This window comes from Bubalus kerabau, chromosome 17 (assembly GCF_029407905.1).
Source record: "Bubalus kerabau isolate K-KA32 ecotype Philippines breed swamp buffalo chromosome 17, PCC_UOA_SB_1v2, whole genome shotgun sequence".
NCBI classification, from domain to species: domain Eukaryota; kingdom Metazoa; phylum Chordata; class Mammalia; order Artiodactyla; family Bovidae; genus Bubalus; species Bubalus kerabau.
Genome location: NC_073640.1, coordinates 66540799 through 66562462, shown reverse-complemented (window position 1 = coordinate 66562462; position 21664 = coordinate 66540799). Strand labels below are relative to the sequence as shown.

The following is a 21664-nucleotide window of genomic DNA, read 5'->3' as shown; positions in this document are numbered from 1 at the left end:
CAAGCCTTTAGCCAGACTCATCAGGAAAAAAAAGAGAGAAGAATAAGATCAACAAAATTAGAAATGAAAAAGGAGAGGTTACAACAGACAATGCAGAAATACAAAGGATTATGAGACTATTATGAACAACTATATAGCAATATGTGAACTGTGAACTTCCAGATGTTCAAGTTGGTTTTAGAAAAGGCAGAGAAACCAGAGATCAAATTGCCAAATTCCACTGGATTATCAAAAAAGCAAGAGAGTTCCAGAAAACATCTATTTCTGCTTTATTGACTATGCCAAAGCCCTTGACTGTGTGGATCACAATAAACTGGAAAATTCTGAAAGAGATGGGAATACCAGACCACCTGACCTGCCTCTTGAGAAACCTGTATGCAGGTCAGGAAGGAACAGTTAGAACTGGACATGGAACAACAGACTGGTTCCAAATAGGAAAAGGAGTACGTCAAGGCTGTATATTGTCACCCTGCTTATTTAACTTATATGCAGAATACATCATGAGAAATGCTGGGCTGGAAGAAGCACAAGCTGGAATCAAGATTGCTGGAAGAAATATCAATAACCTCAGATATGCAGATGACCACCCTTATGGCAGAAAGTGAAGAGGAACTAAAAAGCCTCTTGATGAAAGTGAAAGAGGAGAGTGAAAAAGTTGGCTTAAAGCTCAACATTCAGAAAACTAAGATCATGACATCCGGTCCCATCACTTCATGGGAAATAGATGGGGAAACAGTGGAAACAGTGTCAGATTTTATTTTGGGGGGCTCCAAAATCACTGCAGATGGTAATTGCAGCCATTAAATTAAAAGACACTTACTCCTTGGAAGGAAAGTTATGACCAACCTAGATAGCATATTCAAAAGCAGAGACATTACTTTGCCAACAAAGGTCCATCTAGTCAAGGCTATGGTTTTTCCAGTGGTCATGTATGGATGTGAGAGTTGGACTGTGAAGAAAGCTGAGCACTGAAGAATTGATGCTTTTGAACTGTGGTATTGGAGAAGACTCTTGAGAGTTCTTTGGATTGCAAGGAGATCCAACCAGTCCATTCTGAAGGAGATCAGTCCTGGGTGTTCTTTGGAAGGACTGATGCTAAAGCTGAAACTCCAGTACTTTGGCCATCTCATGCTAAAAGTTGACTCATTGGAAAAGACTTTGATGCTGGGAGGGATTGGGGGCAGGAGGAGAAGGGGATGACAGAGGATGAGATAGCTGGATGGCATCACCAACTCGATGGACATGAGTTTGGGTGAACTCCGGGAGTTGGTGATGGACAAGGAGGCCTGGCATGCTCCAATCCATGGGGTCACAAAGAGTCAGACACAACTGAGTGACTGAACTGAATTGAACTGAACTGAAAGCTCAACATTCAGAAAACTGAGATCATGGCATCAGGTCCCATCACTTCATGGCAAATAGGTGGGGAAACAGTGGCTGACTTTATTTTCTTGGGCTCCCAAATCACTGCAGATGGTGACTGCAGCCATGAAATTAAAAGACGCTTACTCCTTGGAAGGAAAGTTATGACCAACCTATATAGCGTATTCAAAAGCAGAGACATTACTTTGTCAACAAAGGTCCATCTAGTCAAGGCTATGATTTTTCCAGTAGTCATGTATGAATGTGAGAGTTGGACTATAAAGAAAGCTGAGTGCAGAAGAATTGATGATTTTGAACTGTGGTATTGGAGAAGACTCTTGAGGTCTCTTAGACTGCTAGGAGATCCAACCAGTCCATCCTAAAGGAGATCAGTCCTGGGTGTTCATTGGAAGGACTGATGTTGAAGCTGAAACTCCAATATTTTGGCCACCTGATGTGAAGAGATGACTCATTTGAAAAGACCCTGATATTGGGAAAGATTGAAGGCAGGAGGAGAAGGGGTTGACAGAGGATTGGATGGTTAGATGGCATCACCGACTCAATGGACATGAGTTTGGGTAAACTCCAGGAGTTGGTGATGGAAAGGGAGGCCTGGCGTGCTGTGGTTCATGGGGTCACAATGAGTCAGACATGACTGAGTGACTGAACTGAACTGAACTGATATGGCAATAAAATGGATAACCTGGAGGAAATGGACATATTCTTCGAAAATTTCAATCTTCCAAGGCTGAACCAGGAAGAAATAGAAATTATGAACAACCCAATTACAAGCACTGAAATTGAAGCTGTGATCAAAATCTCTCAAAAAACAAAAGCCTAGGATGAGATGGCTTCACAGGAGAATTCTATCAAACATTTAGAGAAGATCTAATGCTTATCCTAAAACTTTTTCAAAAAATTTCAAAGGAAGGAACACCTCCAAACTCATTCTATAAGGCCACCATCACCCTGATACCAAAACCAGGCAAATACAACACAAAAAGAAAACTACAGGCCAATATCATGATGAATATAAATGCAAAAATCCTCAACAAAATTTTAGCAAGCAGAATTCAGCAACACATCAAAAAGCTCATACACCTTGATCGAGTTGAGTTTATTCCAGGGATGCAAAGATTCTTCAGTATATGCAAATCAATCAATGTGATACACCATATTAACAAATTGAAAGATAAAAACCATATGATAATCTCAATAGGTGCAGAGAAAGCCTTTGACAAAAGTCAGCACCCATTTATGATTAAAACTCTTCAAAAAAATGGGCATAGAAGGAACCTACCTCAACATAGTAAAGGCCATATAAGATAAGCCTACAGCAAACATTATTCTCAATGGTGAAAAGCTGAAAGCATTCCCCCTAAGATCAGGAACAAGACAAGGGTGTCCACTTTCACCACTATAAATCAACACAGTTTTGGAAGTCCTAGCTACAGCAATCAGAAAAGAAAAAGAAATAAAAGGAATCCAGATCAGAAAAGAAGTAAAGCTCTCGTTGTTTGCAGATGACATGATACTGTACATAGAAAACCCTAAAGATAGTATCAGAAAATTACTAGAGCTAATCAGTGAATTTAGCAAAGTTGCAGGATACAAGTCAATACACGAAATCACTTGCATTTCTATATAATAACAATGAAAAATCAGAAGGAGAAATTAAGGAATCAATCCCATTCACCATTGCAACAAAAAAATCAAATATCTAGGAATAAACTTACCTAAGGAGATAGAAGAACTGTACATGGAAAATTATAAGACACTGATGAAAGAAATCAAAGATGACATAAACAGGTGGAGGGATATTCCATGTTCTTGGGTAGGAAGAATCAACATTGTGAAATTGACTATACTACCAAATGCAATCTACAGATTCAATGTGATCCCTATCAAATTACCAAAGGCATTTTTCACAGAACTAGAACAAAAAATTTCACAATTCAAACACAAAAGACCCCGAATAGCCAAAGCAGTCTTGAGAAAGAAGAATGGAGCTGGAGGAATCAACCTTCCTGACTTCAGATTATACTACAAAGCTACAGTCATCAAGACAGTATGGTACTGGCACAAAAACAGAAATATAGACCCATGGAACAAGATAGAAAACCCAGAAATAAACCCATGCTCCTATGGATACCTTATTTTTGACAAAGCAGGCAAGAATATACAATGGGGCAAATAGAGCCTCTCCACTAAATGGTGCTGGGAAAACTCAACAGTTACATGTAAAAAATGAAATTAGAACACTTCCTAACACCATACACAAAGATAAACTCAAAATGGATTAAAGACCTAAATGTAAGACCAGAAACTATAAAACTCTTAGGCAGAACACTCGGTGACATAAATCAAAGCAAGATCCTCTATGACCCACTCCTACAGTAATGGAAATAAAAACCAAAGTAAACAAGTGGGACCTGTTTAAACTTAAAAGCTCTTGCACAGCAAAGGAAACTATAAGCAAGGTGAAAAGACAACCCTCAGAAAGGGAGAAAATAATAGCAAATGGAACAACTGACAAAGGATTAATTTCCAAAATATACAAGCAGTTCATACAACACAATACCAGAAAAACAAACAACCCAATCAAAAAGTGGGAAAAAAAGCTAAACAGACATTTTTCCAAAGAAGACATACAAATGGCTAACAAACACATGAAAAGATGCTCAACATCACTCATTGTTAGAGACATGCCAATCAAAACTACAATGAGATATATCATCTCACACCAATCAGAATGGCCATCATTAAAAAGTCTACAAACAATAAGTGCTGGAGAGGGTGTGGACAAAAGGGAACGCTCTTGCACTGTTGGTGGGAATATAAATTGATACAGCCACTATGGGAGATGGTATGGAGATGCCTTAAAAAACTCGGAATAAAACCACCATATGACCCGGTAATCCCACTCCTAGGCATATACCCTGAGGAAACAAAAATTGAAAAAGACACAGGTATCCCATTTTTCATTGCAGCACTGTTTACAGTAGCTAGAACATGGAAGCAACCTAGATGTCCATTGACAGATGAATGGATAAAGAAGTTGTGGTATATATACACAATGGAATATTACTCAGCCACAAAAATGAATTCATTTGAGTCGATTCTAATGAGGTGGATGAACCTAGAGCCTATTATACAAAGTGAGGTAAGTCAGAAAAAGAAAGATAAATATCATATCAGTTCAGTTCAGTTGCTCAGTTGTGTCCAACTCTTTGCGACCCCATGAATCGCAGCATGCCAGGCCTCCCTGTCCATCACCAACTCCTGGAGTTTACTCAAACTCATGTCCATTGAGTCGGTGATGCCATCCAACCATCTCATCCTCTGTCATCCCCTTCTCCTCCCACCTTTGATCTTTCCTAGCATCAGGGTCTTTTCAATGAGTCAGCTCTTCACATCAGGTGGCCAAAATATTGGAGTTTCAGCTTCAACATCAGTCCTACCAATGAACACCCAGGACTGATCTCCTTTAGGATGGACTGGTTGGATCTCCTTGCAGTCCAAGGGACTCTCAAGAGTCTTCTCCAATACCACAGTTCAAATGCATCAATTCTTCGGTGCTCAGCTTTCTTTATAGTCCAACTCTCACATCCATACATGACTAATGGAAAAACCATAGCTGTGACTAGATGGACGTTTGTGGCAAAGTAATGTCTCTGCTTTTTAATATGCTGTCTAGGTTGGTCATAACTTTTCTTCCAAATAGTATGTGTCTTTTAATTTCATGGCTGCAATCACCATCTGCAGTGATTTTGAGGCTGCTGCTAAGTCGCTTCAGTCGTGTCCAACTCTGTGCGACCCCATAGACGGCAGCCCAACAGGCTCACCCATCCCTGGGATTCTCCAGGCAAGAATACTGGAGTGGGTTGCCATTTCCTTCTCCAATGCTTGAAAGTGAAAAGTGAAAGTGAAGTCGCTGAGTCGTGTCTGACTCCTAGCGACCCCGTGGACTGCAGCCCACCAGGCTCCTCCATCGCCCCCCAAAATAAAGTCAGCCACTGTTTCCACTGTTTCCTCATCTATTTGCCATGAAGTGATGGGACCGGATGCCATGATCTCAGTTTTCTGAATGTTGAACTTTAAGCCAACTTTTTCACTTTCCTCTTTCACTTATACAGAATCTAGAAAAATGGTACTGAAGAATTTATTTTCAGGGCAGCGATGGAGAAACAGACATAGATAATAGACTTATGAATGTGGGGAGAGGGGAGGAGAGGCTGAGATGTATGTTGAGGGTAACATGGAAACTTACATGACCATATGTAAAATAGATAGCCAATGGCAATTTGCTGTATGTCTCAGGAAACTCAAACTGGGGCTCTGTATCAACCTAGAAGGGTGGGATGGGGAGGGAGGTGGGACAGAGATTCGAAAGGAAGGGGATATATGTATACCTATGGCTGATTCATGTTGAGGTTTGACAGAAAACAACAAAATTCTGTAAAGCAATTATCCTTCAATTAAAAAATAAATTAAAAAAAGAAGGTATGGTGCATATATACATACAGTACAGTGGAATACTACTCAGGCATAAAGAAAGAATGAAATAATGTCATTTGCAGCAACATTGATGGACCTAGAGATTGTCATACTAAATGAAGTAAGCCAAAGACAGATACCATGATTTTACTTATATGTGGAATCTAAAATATGACACCAAGGAACTTTATGAAACAGAAATAGACTCTCAGATTTTGAAAACAAATTTATAATTACCAAAGGGGAAGAGACAGGGAGGGATAAATTAGGAGGTAGGGATTAAAATATACATACTGTGTGTGCTCAGTCACTGAGCCATGTCCAACTCTTTGTGACCCCATGGGCTGTGGCTCCCCAAGCTCTTCTGTCCATGGGATTCTCCAGGCAAGAATACTGGAGTGGGGTGCCATTTCCTCCTGCAGGGGATCCTTCCACCTCAGGGATAGAACACGTGTCTCTTGCATCTCTTGCATTGGCCGGTGGACTGTTTGCCACTGCGCTACCTGGAAAGCCCTCATAACACAAACATATACACACTACTGTGTGTAAAAGAGAAAATGAACAAGGACCTGTTATGCAGCACAGGGGACTATATTCAATATCTTGGAATAACCTATAATGAAAAGAATCTGAAAAAGAATATATATGTGTGTGTGTCAGCAGTGGCCACAGGATGGAAAAGGTCAGTTTTCATTCCAACCCCAAAGAAAGACAATGCCAAGGAATGCTCAAACTACCGCACAATTGCACTCATCTCACACACTAGTAAAGTAATGCTCAAAATTCTCCAAGCGAGGCTTCAGCAATACGTGAACCGTGAACTTCCAGATGTTCAAGCTGGTTTTAGAAGAGGCAGAGGAAGCAGAGATCAAATTGTCAACATCTGCTGGATCATGGAAAAAGGAAGAGAGTTCCAGAAAAACATCTATTTCTGCTTTATTGACTATGCCAAAGCCTTTGACTGTGTGGATCACAATAAACTGTGGAAAATTCTGAAAGAGATGGGGATACCAGACCACCTGACCTGCCTCTTGAGAAACCTATATGCAGGTCAGGAAGCAACAGTTAGAACTGGACATGGATCAACAGACTGGTTCCAAATAGGAAAAGGACTACGTCAAGGCTGTATATGTCACTCTGCTTATTTAACTTCTATGCAGAGTACATCATGAGAAACGCTGGGCTGGAGGAGCACAAGCTGGAATCAAGATTGCCGGGAGAAATATCAATAACCTCAGATATGCAGATGACACCACCCTTATGGCAGAAAGTGATGAAGAACTAAAGAGCCTCTTGATGAAAGTAAAAGAGGAGAGTGAAAAAGTTGGCTTAAAGCTCAACATTCAGAAAACTAAGATCATGGCATCCGGTCCCATCACTTAATGGCAAATAGATGGGGAAACAATGGAAACAGTGTCAGACTTTATTTTGGGGGGCTCCAAAATCACTGCAGATGGTGATTGCAGCCATGAAATTAAAAGATGCCTACTCCTTGGAAGGAAAGTTATGACCAACCTAGATAGCATATTGAAAAGCAGAGACATTACTTTGTCAACAAAGGTCCATCTAGTCAAGGCTATGGTTTTTCCAGTGGTCATGTATGGATGTGAGAGTTGGACTGTGAAGAAAGCTGAGTGCTGAAGAATTGATGCTTTTGAAGTGTGGTGTTCGAGAAGACTCTTGAGAGTCCCTTGGACTGCAAGGAGATCCAAACAGTCCAACCTAAAGGAGATCAGTCCTGGGTGTTCATTGGTAGGACTGATGTTGAAGCTGAAACTCCAGTACTTTGGCCACCTGATGCAAAGAGTTGAATCATTTGAAAAGATCCTGATGCTGGAAAGATTGAGGGCAGGAGGAGAAGGGGACGACAGAGATGAGATGGTTGGATGGCATCACCAACTCAATGGACATGAGTTTGTTTAAACTCCAGGAGTTGGTGATGGACAAGGAGGCCTGGCGTGCTGTGGTCCATGGGGTCACAAAGAGTTGGACACGACTGAGTGACTGAACTGAAATGTGGCCCCATCCACACGGTCACATCAGGACAGGCAGGTCGAGGCCCCCTCCTCATCACAGGATTAGGTGGAGATGTCACCAATGCAGCTAGTCCTTCCACCCCGGGGCCCTCTGAGCCTGGCCGCATCAAGTTCTGGGTCTGAGTCACTACAGTATCCAAGCCCATCCTTTCCCGTGTCCACAAGAATCCCTTCCTCCGTCTTGACTTCCAGAGTTAACCCCCTCATCCAGAGACCTCTGACACATCTTCTTATATTTTCTACAACTCAGAGAATGGGAAGGACTGGAATGCAATTGCTTGTTGTTCATTTACAGAGAGGGAAGATGCAAAAAGAAGAAAAAGATACCTTACTATTCCAACATTATTCTGGGACACGTCAAATCACCACCATTCAGGTGTATATTCAGTGTCTGTATTTTGACAAAGTCTGTCACAATTGGACAATTTTGAGGAAAATCAACACCCAGGGACTTTTTTTTTTTTTTTTTGACGCATATCATGTTCTAAACAGAAGAAAAGTCTTGAATCAAATAATCCAATTAATGCAAAGAGAACATGGGCATGAATGAGAAAGACCGGTTCAATTTTAATCATTCAGTTTATACATGGAATTGTATCTCTTTAATCATTCAATTTATACGTGGAACTATCTCATCAGGGTCAGGGGAGCGTCGGCAGGAACCCTCTGCTTGGGTGAGAGGTGCAGAGTTAAGGAAGTGAAGTGAGTGAGCCACGTGACCCCCCCAGAGGGCAGGAAGTGCAGTGTCCAGTGTCCCTGCTTGCTGACCTTTCTCCCCGCCGTGGACGTGCCCTTGGACGTTGACACGGCCACCAAGCACCTCATCATTTCTGAGGACCTGAGATCTGTCCGGCGCGGGTTTACAAGCAGCAGCAGGAGCCGAGACCTGAGAGGTTCACCGCATCACTTGCGTCCTGCGCTCCCCGCGGTTCACCTCGGGCGCCACTCCTGGAGGTGGAGGCGGGGTCCGGCCGAGGGGACCTGGGCGTCGGCTGCGAGACTGCGCGCCGGCGAGGGGCGACTCGGCCGACTGCGGGCGCGGCTTCCGGGCTGTGAGTTTGAGAAGGAGCCGTGTTCTCCGCCTGCACCGAGCCTTCCTGCACCGAGCGGGGGTCTTCCTGAATGTCGGGGTCGTTTCCTTCTACCACGTTGGCGATGGGTCCCATATCTTTACATTCACTCAAAGTTCCCGCTGCGGAGCCGCTGTGTCTGTTTTTCTGTGCACAGCATCCGAGCCAGGACAACCAGAGCTTCCTGAGGGTCTACCCTGTGAGTCTGGGCACTGGCGGTCCTCGCTGAATCCGGGGCAAAGCCAGTGACAGCGACCGCTGAGGCGCGGGGAGAGAACTCTCGTGTGCGCGTGGCTGTGGCCGGGACGTCCCCGTTTGCTCCCCGCGGGGCGCAAAAGCGCAGCAGAGAATTACAGTTCATTAATCACTAACACAGATTGTATTAGATTGAGAGAAGCTTACATTTCCAGAAGTAGTGTTGTGGTTTCCGGACTTACTTCTATTTCAATTATTGGTTTTTGGGTTTTTTTTTTTTTTTTCAGATCAGTTTCCAAATGTTTTCTTTTAATTTTCTGTAAGCGTAACCTAGTGTGTGATGGAGGTTCTTTATATGATGGAAACAAGACGTGTTTCAAGAGTAAAAATGTGTACATGCAATCAGTTTCATTCAACAGCTGAAAAACACATTCATTTCAGGTGCACATTGAACTATGCTGCATTCCCTTTCTACTGCACGTTGCTGAGCCTTCTGACCCCAGCAGGAAGGACCCACCTGGCCATGAGAGGAGGCCTGACAGGACCTGAGAGGTTGATTAAGTCAGTGGGGAAAAGTCACCATCTTGCCTAAATGTGAAGCTGTGCTGATAAAGAAAATGAAGAAGACCCTGCCAGGGTCAGTTCACTCCTCTCAGGACAGAGTCCTCTGTCCAGTGCCCCTAAATGGACACACACTGCCCGGCACTGAGCTGACCTCCAGAATATTTGCTGAATTAACAGATGCCTCCATACTGCAGACCTTGTCTCTGAAATCTGTCTTTTGGAGAAATTGGAGACGTGAAGAAGAAATTCCATCAGGTGGACCCACCTCAAGTCCACTAGGTTCGCCTGTGGCCTCCACGTGCCCCCACTGCCACTCAGCTCCCCTGCAAGGGGATTTTATTGAATATGGTTCCCATTTCCTCCTTATTTACGTCCCACCTCCTTAATCCCATCAAATGTTGACTTATTTCTGGAATAAGTGAGGTTTTATTAAGGATGGGGGCTTCCCTGATAGCTCAGCTAGTGAAGAAACTGCCTGCAACACAGGAGACACAGGAGACAGAGGCTCGATCTTGGGATCAAAAAGATCCCCTGGAGGAGGGCATGGCAACCTGCTCCAGTATTCTTGCCTGGAGAATCCAATGGACAGAGGAGCCTGGCGGGCTACAGTCCATGGGGTCGCAATGAGTCGGAGACAAGTGAGTGACTGAGCACAAGCTATAATCAATTCTGAAAAGTTCTTGAAAAGGTAGTTTACTGTCTCTCTGTCTTAACAGATGCTTGACGTCCAGTGTGTGTTTACAATCAGAGCATCTCTCAGACGAGCCCGTTTCAGGTGCTTAGTAGCCACATGGGACTGGAGCTACCTTAATAGACAGTGAAATCAAGACCCTTTCACCAGTTCAGTGAGAAGTCTAATGATGAACCATGTCCTTCATGTAAGCAGCATCTCATAGCTCAGGACCAGGACCAGCATTACCTAGTACCAGGGACAGCACAGAGTAGGTTCTCTGTGTTTAAATGTGTGGGGGCAGATTCTGAGGAGGAATAATCAGTCAACACATTAAATCATTATCATGCGTATTTTCTGCAGACAGGGATGACAGTTGAACACTTTGAAGAGGCAGTGGCCGTCTTATCTGCCTGCCTTCTCTCCTCAAACCCGTGTACCTGAACTGTGGACAAGTCCGCTGGCCACAGTGCATCAGCTCCCTGCAGAAGGAGCCCAATGGGGATGATTGATTGTGCCCCTTCTGCTCTCTGGGCTTCAGAAGGATGAACTCAGGGCTATTTCCCAGCTGAGGGACCTGGTACCCAAGATCCAGCTATCAACTGATGATTGCCATGATCAGTTTAAAGTATTCTAATGCTGTTGTTCAGCCACTAAGTCAAGTTTGACTCTGTGACCCCATGGACTGCAGCATACAGTCTAATGTCACCACTCTGTTTATTTTCATCAGTGGTATTTCTTAGTCCCTGTGAGTCCAGAAACCTTTCCAGCAGTCATGGCCCAGAACACAGGGACAGGCTGGAGGTCCAATGAGAGGCTCAAGGAGGGGGCTCCATGGGTGACTTAGAACAAATGACAAAGTCCTTGCAGAGTCCTGTGGACACAAGGGAGACCTGAGGATTCTGAGGGAAACTCTGGCTTCAAAGGGGGCGTTTTCCAGATTAAACAGACCTGAGGCCATAAATAGAAAGGGCTGTGGAACTTCAACTCAGGAGAAAGCCCAGCCTCCAGACCCCATGCTGATGATCAGTGAGAACACTTTGGAACAGTTTGGAAGAGTGAGACCATGAGGAAAAATGCCCAACGGGAGACACAGTGAAGGGACCCCGGTGCTCTGTGAGTGTCCCTCCCCCAGCTGTGACTTTCACAGTAAACTTGGGCTCTCCCACAGGGAACTCAGAAAACTCTCCCTGCCCTCTGCTCAGCTGCTCACGGGGACCTTCTCAGTAATTGCCAGGAGTTGTCACTAGTCCCCAGGCGTGGGTGAGGGTGAGGAGCACTGGGCGTAAGATCTGCCCCCACTGGAGACGCCCCAGACTCTCCATGCAGACAGTGTCACCTCCGCTCCAGATGACATGATAATGGCTCCTCTGTGGGGAGAGCAGCCCAGGGACCCTGTCCCTATAACTGGGGCCCATGCTGACTGACACTTCCCTGCACAGAGTGTGGAGCCAAGTGCAGGCAGGTGAGTTCTCTCTTGTGTTCAGTCTCGGCAGGAATCAGGACAGCCAGCTCTCAGCAGGAGAGGAGCTCAAGCTGGGCAGGTGGAAGGCGGGAATGTGCTGGGGTTTGTATCTGAATGGGACCAGAGCCATGAGTTCACTGTAAATCTCCTTCTGAGATTACTTCCACATCAGCATCTGATTTACTAAGAAGCCCATCAAAGTCAGTCTGGAATTTCTGGGACAGTGTTTTGGTCTCCAGCATTTCTTCCTAATTTAGAATTCCCCTCTCCTGCTCTCGTTGCCCAGCTGTTCCCGCACCTGTCTGCTTTATCCACTGGAGCCCTCAGCACAGTGATCATAGCTGATTTAGGTTCCTGGTCTGACCATTCCAACTTTCCTGCCATGTCTGCATCTGCTGCTCGCTCTGTGTCTTCAAACTGTTTGGGTTTGGGGGGTCTTTTGTTTGTTTTTGCCTTTCAAAGTGCCTAGGAGTTTTTTCTTGTTATCTGGACGCATTGTAGTGGGTAAAAAGAGTGCCTGTTAATAAACCTTTGGTGATGTGGTGGTGAGCTGTGGGGATGACCTCAGAGAGACAGCAGTGAGGGGTTCTGAAAACAGATCTTCGTTCCCTGCCCAGGAATTGAACCTGGGGCGCCTGAATGAAAACCAGGAGTCCTACTTGCCAGAACACCAGGGGCCTGAGGCTAGAAGCAAAGTGACCCTGGTTCTTTCCCCCATTAGAAAGCAAGAATGTCTCAAGAAGGCAAAACTGTTTAAAAAAAACAGGTATAAAGTTCATTATTAGAGACACAGCAAAGCATGTGGGCGAGCACAAAGAGAAGAATTTGTTTAAGACAGAAGTGGGGCGAGATCCTCCCAGAGAAAGCGTGTGGGCATCCTGAATGAGGAGCACAGGAAGAGGTGATGGAAACCCCTCATTTAGGACCATCCTTCCAGGTCTGTCTTTGAGCTTTAGCTTTAGTCCATCAGTCATGTCCAACTCTTTGTGACCCCGTGGACGGCAGCCCACCAGGCTCCTCGGTCCATGCAATTCTCCAGGCAAGAATACAATGGAGTGGTTGCCATTTCCTTCTCCATGGGATCTTCCCAACCCAGGGATGGAACCTGGGTCTCCTGCATTGCAGGCAGACCCTTTACCATCTGAGCCCCCAGGCAGCCCATGTATAACTATCACCACCATCTATCCCCAAACTTCATCCCAACAGACACTTGCTACTCATTAAACAACCTTCTTCCCCTCAGTAGAGCTGAGGGGTTCTGCTTTCGGGTTCAATGAATGTGCCTACTCCAAGTCACTTTTATTAGTGGAATCATATTCTATTTTTCCATCTGTGCCCGACTTGCTTCATTAAGCATGTTTTCAAGGGGCATTTGTGTTGTAGCATATATCAAATACGCTACATATTTCCTTTTCACAGCTGAATACTATTCCTGTGCAGTATAGGAGGACATTTTGCCTATCCACTCATCTACTGATGGACCTGGGGCTGTTTCCACTTACTGGTTACTGTGAACGATGCTTCTGTGAATGGTGGTGTGCACATACACCGTCTGTTTTTAGAAATCCAGTTTCATTGTGAACACAGCGATGCTCACCTGTTAATATATTGTCTGTGGCTGCCTTCCCAGCTGCATAAAGACATGGAGTTGCTCAGTTGCATCTGGACCTACAAAACCTAAAATACCACTCTCTGTCCCTTTACAGAAAAAGCTTGCTGATCTTTGGTCTGCTTGATGGAATTTCACTCAGAGAAAATGGGATTCAACTATAGTGGAATTGTTCTCTTTGAAAGAAGGAATGATTTCTGAGATTACCAAATGATGGTATTTACTAGCAAAAAGGACATTTGTCAGTAGGTCTTTAAAAACTCCACAAAAACAAACCAACCAAACTTCTGTTGATCTAAATTCTAAATAATTGCTGTGGTTACTGTACGATTTCATATTATATACTTAAAATATTGTCTTTCTTTACCTTTGGCCAATTACCTTGTCTCTTTCTTGACACCTGACTGATTCCTGAACCCTCTGCAACTTGCATGGGCAACGTTTTGCTAAGACGGATCCCACCGCAGCGGCCTGTGGGTGCATGTCCACCCTTATTAGGGGGTGGGGCCCTCCTCCCTTTTCGGCCCCTGGGAAGCCTTCCTGCTCTTGGACAGACAGGGAAGTCTTCCTTGACCTCAGGCGTGGGCACAGTATCTCTTTACCCCAGCAGGACTCAGCTTCTGCCACTAGGTTTGTCCTTGGAGTGTGTGCGTGAGAGTAAGCCTTCAGTTTTACTCCACTCGATGAACACAAGCTGTCCAGCCCGGGGGCCCCTCTATCTCCTTTCTCAGGGAGAAGGGCGGTTCCACCTCCTATGATGAGGTCTCAGTCGGTCCCTGAGCCTGTGCCTCTGGACAGTGAACCCCCTGTTTCTCTATGTTTTTCTCCCCCTTGGGTGGGACAGCACAGATAGAGTGGGCTAGAGCTGCGGATTTCCCTTCCCAGGTGAGTCAGGCTCTGTGCAAACCCTGCTGGTTAGGCTCTAGTTAACTACCTTCCCAGGAAAGCAGATTCAGTTAAGAAGAACCCAGTGCTCTGATGTATTTGAAAATGTTTGCTTTCGTCTCCCAGTAATGGAAGCAGAAGGGGATGGATTTCTCTCTGGTATCAGCTGAGGGAAATATCACCAGACTCACAGGACTGTGGGATGAGTAGTCCTCCTGGAGATTCTAACTGTCAGACTCCTACACACTGAATCCTCATCGATCCATCGTTATGACGAAGGATTTCCTACCCAGGGCTTCTTCTCGAGGGCTTTCTGCTCAGGAATCTCTGCTCCAATGTCTTGATTCCTTCTCTTCCCCCGCTGTCTCTTCCCTAGTGGAGCCAGTGATTCCCCTGTCTCTCACCTCTCTTACTGATCTAGGAATTTTCAGTCTATTCAGTGTTTTCCTTGTTTTTAGGACATAGAGGTGACTCCCAAGCTCCTCACACGAGGATCTAGAAAGTGCAGGTCCACAGCTGATTTTTTAAGTTATACTGTGTGTGGTAATTCTGATGAAATATGAGTTTCAAGTGTGAATAACTGACTCTCCTGCAACTGTGTTTAAATTAATTGTGCAGTCTTAAAGCTCACCGGCATTGTGCATCTTCCATTTCTTTCTTAACACAGGCTTACAATACGCAGGAATGTCTCTAAGGGGTTAGTGTATCTGCTAGTCTGTCTCCTGTCACATCATCATATACTTAGTACAGATTTTGTAACATCTATTATGCATCACACCATGTTACTGAACAAGTGATGTGGTCCTTTACTTCATGAACCTTACCTGCTGGTGGAGAATAAGGAAATGCTAAAACAATAGAATTAAATATAATCAGAGTGAAATGGAGAAGGCAATGGCACCCCACTCCAGTACTCTTGCCTGGAAAATCCCATGGATGGAGGAGCCTGGTAGGCTGCAGTCCATGGTGTCGCTAACAATCAGATACGACTGAGCGACTTCACTTTCACTTTTCACTTTCATGCCTTGGAGAAGGAAATGGCATCCCACTCCAGTGTTCTTGCCTGGAGAATCCCAGGGGTGGCAGAGCCTGATGGGCTGCTGTCTATGGGGTCGCACAGAGTTGGACACGACTCAAGTGACTTAGCAGCAGCAGCAGCAGAGTGAAAAGTGTAACCGGTATCATGCATGTGTTCTTCAGGTTGAGCCCCTCCTGTGGAGTATGACCGTGCCTCCCTTCTCAGAAGAGGAGAAAGGAATTCTTTCCCAGTGTTGGTTCTGTGAGACGCCTCCTGATGTTGACACCAGCTCAGCCCCCTTTCCACTTCAGGCCACTCTGACGTCTTCTCCATGTCTGTTCACAAAGAAGCCCTGAGAAACGCAGGGGAGGCGGCTGTGAAAACCATCTTTCTGCTCCAGGTGGTGATTGGGGCTCTGGGCAATGCCATCCTTTTCTCTTGCAGCATCTCTCCAGTCTTGCTGGGCCACAAGCAGAGACCCACACAGATGGTTCTGCCACATTTGGCCGTGGCCAACCTCCTGGTTCTTCTCTCCCCTGGGGTTCCCCACACAATGGCAGCTTTTGTGTCAAGAAAGCCCCTGTCCGGTCTCGGGTGTAAGTTTGTGTATTATGTACAGAGAGTGGCTCGCAGCACCACCCTGTGCTCCACCTGCGTCCTGAGCACCTATCAGTCCTTCACTCTCATCCCCAGGAGAGCGGAGTGGGTGATGCTCAGAGGAAGGGCCCCCAAGATCATTGGTCCTTCCTGCTGCACCTGCTGGATGTTCAGTGTCTTGATGTACATCCTTGTTCCTCTGAAAATCACTGGTCCTTGGGACATACACAACTATACTGATACTTGGGGCAAGTGGTTCTGTTCACCCTTAGCTACTAATGCAGGCTTTGTCTACCTGTGGTCCATCTCGGATGCCGTGTTTCTTACCCTCATGGGCTGGTCCAGTGGCTCCATGGTGCTTCTCCTGCTCAGACACCGCCAGAGGGTGCAGTATATTCACACCCCCACTGGACACCACAGATGCCCCCCAGAAACCAGAGCCGCCCACACCATCCTGATGCTTGTGGTCACCTTTTTCATCGTTTACATACTGAATTCTACTTTTTCTTTTTATATCACTGTTGTTTTAGAGTTTCGTCTGTGGTTGATACAGACTTCTGATGTCTTGGCTTCATGTTTCCCCACTGTTTCCCCCTTTCTGCTGCTCCTAAGGGATCCTAAAACTCCTAGGATCTGCTCTGGAATCAATAGAAATAATGCTTAATGTGATAACTATCCAGTAGATGCCTTCAATAATAACTATTTCTCTTCTTTAAGTATTGAGTGACTATTTTTATTAAAGTATAATAAGTGTGACATTATATGACTTCAGGACTTACAACATTATGATTGAATATTTGTATACATTACAGATGATGAGTTCAATAAATCTAGTTAACATCTACCCACCTCCACACGTTTTCACAGTCTATTCCTGTATCAAAGCACCACGCTATACACCTCACACTCACATATCTTCCATGTCAGTGATATCTCAGTAAAGCTTCCTGAACCAGTCAAGATGCTGGGGCTTCCCCAGCGGCCCAGTGGTTAGGACTTCGCCTTCCATCGCAGGGGGCGTGTGTTCCATCCCCTGTCAGGGAGCTAAGATCCCACACGCCTCTCGGACAAAAGTGAAAAACGTAAGACAGAAGCAATACTGTAAGAAATTCAGTAAGGACTTTAAAAATGGTCCACATTGTGGGGGGGGGGCGGGGACTCTTTAAAAAGAAATAAAGGCCCTGTGACGTTCTCCGTGCTTCCTGCTGGAGGACACACTGCGCCTGCCTGTCCCAGCCCTGTCACGGGCGCCTGACAGGTGTCTCCATGTTACACAGACCAGGGGCCTTGCGATCGGTCAGCGAGTTCTTTGCTGGGAGACGTCCTGAGACTGTCCTAGTATGCGGCTGCTCATCCCGGCGCACCTCCTCAGCTCCCACCCCAACGCCCTCCCGAGTCAAAACACACACAGTGGTCTCATTTCAGCCTTCAGCGTTTACTGGTAGGAGTCTGTTGAAGGAAGAGACTTCCCTTCAGCCATGTGTGCGTGCAATCATTCGCTCTTTCCCTCATTCATTTTTACTCAGGCCAGATAAACTCCTAAAGCAGAGGGGCCCAGCAGCCTCTGAAAGCGTGAGGAGAGACGCGGACACTGAAGGGCTCTTTGTTTGTTTTATTTGGAGGATAATTGCTTTACAATGTTGTGGTGGCTTCTGCCATACATCGACAGGAATCGGCCATAGGCATACACATGTCCCCTCCCTCCCACCTCCCACCCCTTAGGGAGCACTGGGTTGAGCTCCTCGCATCTTACATCAAACTCCCACTGGCTCTCTGTTTTACATACATTAATGTGTATGTTTCAATGCTATTTTCTCAAATCATCCCACTCTCTCCTTGCCCCACTGTGTCCACGAGCCTGTTCTCTCCATCTGTATCTCTATTCCTGCCCTCCAAATAGGCTCATCAGTTCCATCTTTCTAGATTCCATATACATCTGTTAATATGTGATACTTGTCTCTTTCTCACTCACTTCACTCTGCGTAATAGGCTCTAGGTTCAGTCACTTCACTAGAAGTGACTCAGTGTGCTCCCTTTATCGCTGAGTAATATCCATTACACACACACACGCACACACACATATATACCACAACCTCTTTATTCATTCACCTCTCGATGGACATATAGAGCTCCTGACGCGCACTCTGAGTCCAGAGCAGGAGAGGAGATGTGTTGAGCAGAGGCTGAAGTGTTCAGCATCCTGGTTGTCAATCAGTTTTGGCCGTTGCTTGTCCTGTGTCATCTGGGGTGGATTACCACGGCCCACACTGAGCCTCCTGGGGGCCTAGCCAGCACCCAGTGAGCATCTGTAGGACTGGGTTGCATGAGGCAAGATGGCGGCGGGTTTCATCACCAAGTCACGTAGCAGAGTCACCTTGCTTGCTTAAAAAAGCAAGCACTTTTCTAACTCAATCTACACAAACGTTATGATGATCAACAGCTTGTTACTGGGCTTCCCTGGTGGCTCCGTGGTAAAGAACTGCCTACCAATGCAGGAGACACAGGTTCAATCCCTGGGTCAGGAAGATCCCCTGGAGAAGGAAATGGCAACCCACTCCAGTGTTCTTCCCTGGAAATCCCATGGGTGGAGGAGCTTGACTGGGACAGTCCATGTGGTCACAAAAGAGTTGAACACAACTGACCAACTGAACAACAAAAACACGAGTTAGTCATGATTCCTCCAATTAAAAAGTGAACCTACCCTTAAAGGCTTATCCTACCCTTCCCCTCTTCTGTGCTTATAAACATTCCACCAACAGTGAGAAACCTGGAGCATATCCACCTCAGTCTATGTATCATCTGCTCAAAGATGGCTTCAGATCAGATCAGTCGCTCAGTCATGTCTGACTCTTTGCGACCCCATGAATCGCAGCACGCCAGGCCTCTCTGTCCATCACCAACTCCCAGAGTTCACTCAAACTCATGTCCATTGAGTTGGTGATGCCATCCAACCATCTCATCCTCTGTCGTCCCCTTTTCCTCCTGCCCCCAATCCCTCCCAGCATCAGAGTCTTTTCCAATGAGTCAACTCTTTGCATGAGGTGGCCAAAGTATTGGAGTTTCAGCTTTAGCATCATTCCTTCCAAAGAACACCCAGGACAGATATCTTTTAGAAAGGACTGGTTGGATCTCCTTGCAGTCCAAGGGACTCTCAAGAGTCTTCTCCAACACCACAGTTCAAAAGCATCAATTCTGCGCTCAGCTTTCTTCACAGTCCAACCCTCACATCCATACATGACCACTGGAAAAACCATAGCCTTGACTAGACGGACCTTTGTTGGCAAAGTAATGTCTCTGCTTTTGAATATGCTATCTAGGTTGGTCATAACTTTTCTTCCAAGGAGTAATCGTCTTTTAATTTAATGGCTGCAATCACCATCTGCAGTGATTTTGGAGCCCCCAAAATAAAGTCTGATACTGTTTCCACTGTTTCCCCATCTATTTCCCATGAAGTGATGGGACCAGATGCCATGATCTTTGTTTCTGAATGTTGAGCTTTAAGCCAACTTTTTCACTCTCCTCTTTGACTTTCCTCAAGAGGCTTTTTAGTGCCTCTTCACTTTCTGCCATAAGGTGGGCTTTAGATGCTTATTAACTCAATGGCTAACCACCCTGCCTATCTTTTTTGCCTATATTGTTGGGTTGGCCAAAAAGTTTATTCAGGTTTTTCCATACATCTTCTGGAAAAACCTAAATGGACTATTTAGCCAACCCAAGACATAATTGAAGAGAAAAAACGAATACCTTCATGTAAGGAGAAGAGCTACTGTGAACAGGAAGATTTTGTCCCAATTATACCCATTCATTCTGTATATAAAAAGTTTCACCTACTCAGGGTCCAAGTAAGTTTCCCCAAGGAAATTCTGGTTTGGGGAAGAAGTGGAATCACAGAAGTAAAGTGAATGAGCTATTTGTGCCTTTGCAGTAAACGTGAAGAAGGTGCCTATAGGGGTGTGGGGCTTGGGCTCCATGACCTGAAAAGTGACAGTGGACAGGACTTGGGCGTTGACAGTTCCTCATCCTAAATGGCGACTTGAGAAGACTCTGAATTAGCCCTAAAAGAAGAATGAAGACGTGAACACAGACCCAGTAGGAAGCAAAAGACAGCAAAAAAGAGCAACTTCTCAGTGGAAAGCCTGTCAGAAGGCCACAGGGATGTGTGGTTGGCCCAGGGCCGGGGCGTTTCGGACCATCACGTGGGGTGGGTGTGGGGCAGTAGAAGCACTATATACAAGGAGGCACTTGAGGCAAATCTCTTTCAATATATATTTATTTTTTTAAATTATGAAAGTATGATGACACATTTGCCGGAGACCTGGAAAATACAGAACAAGGTTACATATAGTTCCACTATATATTACAACTATTTTTAAGTGGATAAATTAAGATTTTTTATTTGGAGTTTCAATATCAAAAATTAATAGAATGAATATACAAAGAAGTAGAAAGAGTAGATCCGAAGAGCACTGTGAACCAATTCAACATAATTAAGATTTACATAATTTTCACACAGCAACGGGGTACAAATTCGATTCAAGTTCCCATAGACTGTAAACCAGGAGACACTGGAATACATCCTGGCACATAAAACAAGGTGCCAAAATCTCATGGTCTACAGGTGCTGACATCATACAGTCTGTTCTCTTAACCACTTGGAATTACGTTAGAAATCAACGTCAAAAGATATTTGGAAACAACCCACATATTTGCTGGGGGAAATTGAGGGCAGGAGGAGAAGGGGGCGACAGAGGATGAGGTGGTTGAATGGCATCAGTGACTCAATGGGCATGAGTTTGAGCAAATTCCAGGAGATGGTGAAGGACAGGGATGTCTGCTGTGCTGCAGTCCATGGGGCGCAGAGAGTCAGAGACGACCAACTGACCGGACAACAACGCGTATTTTCAAGTGCAGTGTGACATTTACCGAGAGAGATCTTCGACTTGGCCATCAAAAGGCACGTGAGGCAGATTTTTATAAAGCATCAGCGAGTAGGTGTTTTAGAGTCATGGGCTGCGTGGTCTCTGCCACACCTATTACGGCCACCTTTGCAGGTAGACGCTGCCCATAGACAACGTGAAAACAGGTGTGACTGCGTCCCTACGAAGCACTCGAATAACTGTCCCAATAAAAGGCATCGTCCTCCCGTGGAGGCCTGGGGGCATTAGGGATCCACAGCATTTTGAGGTGGGAAAGATGGCTTCAAAATGGGCTGCCTTCCAGATTAGAAAAAGAGCTCCGGCCGTAAACAGCAGGAACCATGGAGCCTGAAGTCACTGGAGCCAGACTCCTGACCGGGATGGAGCTCAGAGCTGTGATGAGATGACGCCTCCCTGAGGAGCACGCCCAGGAGAAAGCGCAGGAAGGAAGTGACTGGTGCACCTTCGCTTGTCCCTTTAACGCCCGATTATGCTTTCTCAGCTTTGATTTTCCACAGAGGACACAGAAGTGTTTTCACCTGTGGTCTGGCTGTTCGGTTAGGATCTTTAATTGCTTAATCACTTGAGAGGGGGATGAATAGCGTGGGAGATAAAACCGACTCCTCATGGGACACGCACCACGCTCTCCGTGCAGACAGAGAGGCCGACCCACCCACTGCAGGGGTGGTGGCGTCTGTGGGGACAGCAGGTCTGGGGGCCCTGTCCCTGTAACTGTAGACTCACCAGCCCCTGGCCCACCCTGGTCGACAGTTCCCTGCC

The 21664-nt window shown here is 45.6% G+C and overlaps 1 protein-coding gene across 1 annotated transcript; it reads left to right on the top strand.

The window, feature by feature from the left end:
- Positions 1-15702: 15702 nt before the first annotated feature.
- Positions 15703-16632, top strand: LOC129631904 (vomeronasal type-1 receptor 4-like). Its single transcript, XM_055553194.1, has one exon. The coding sequence runs from the start codon at positions 15703-15705 to the stop codon at positions 16630-16632; it is 930 nt and encodes a 309-aa protein (XP_055409169.1).
- Positions 16633-21664: the final 5032 nt, after the last annotated feature.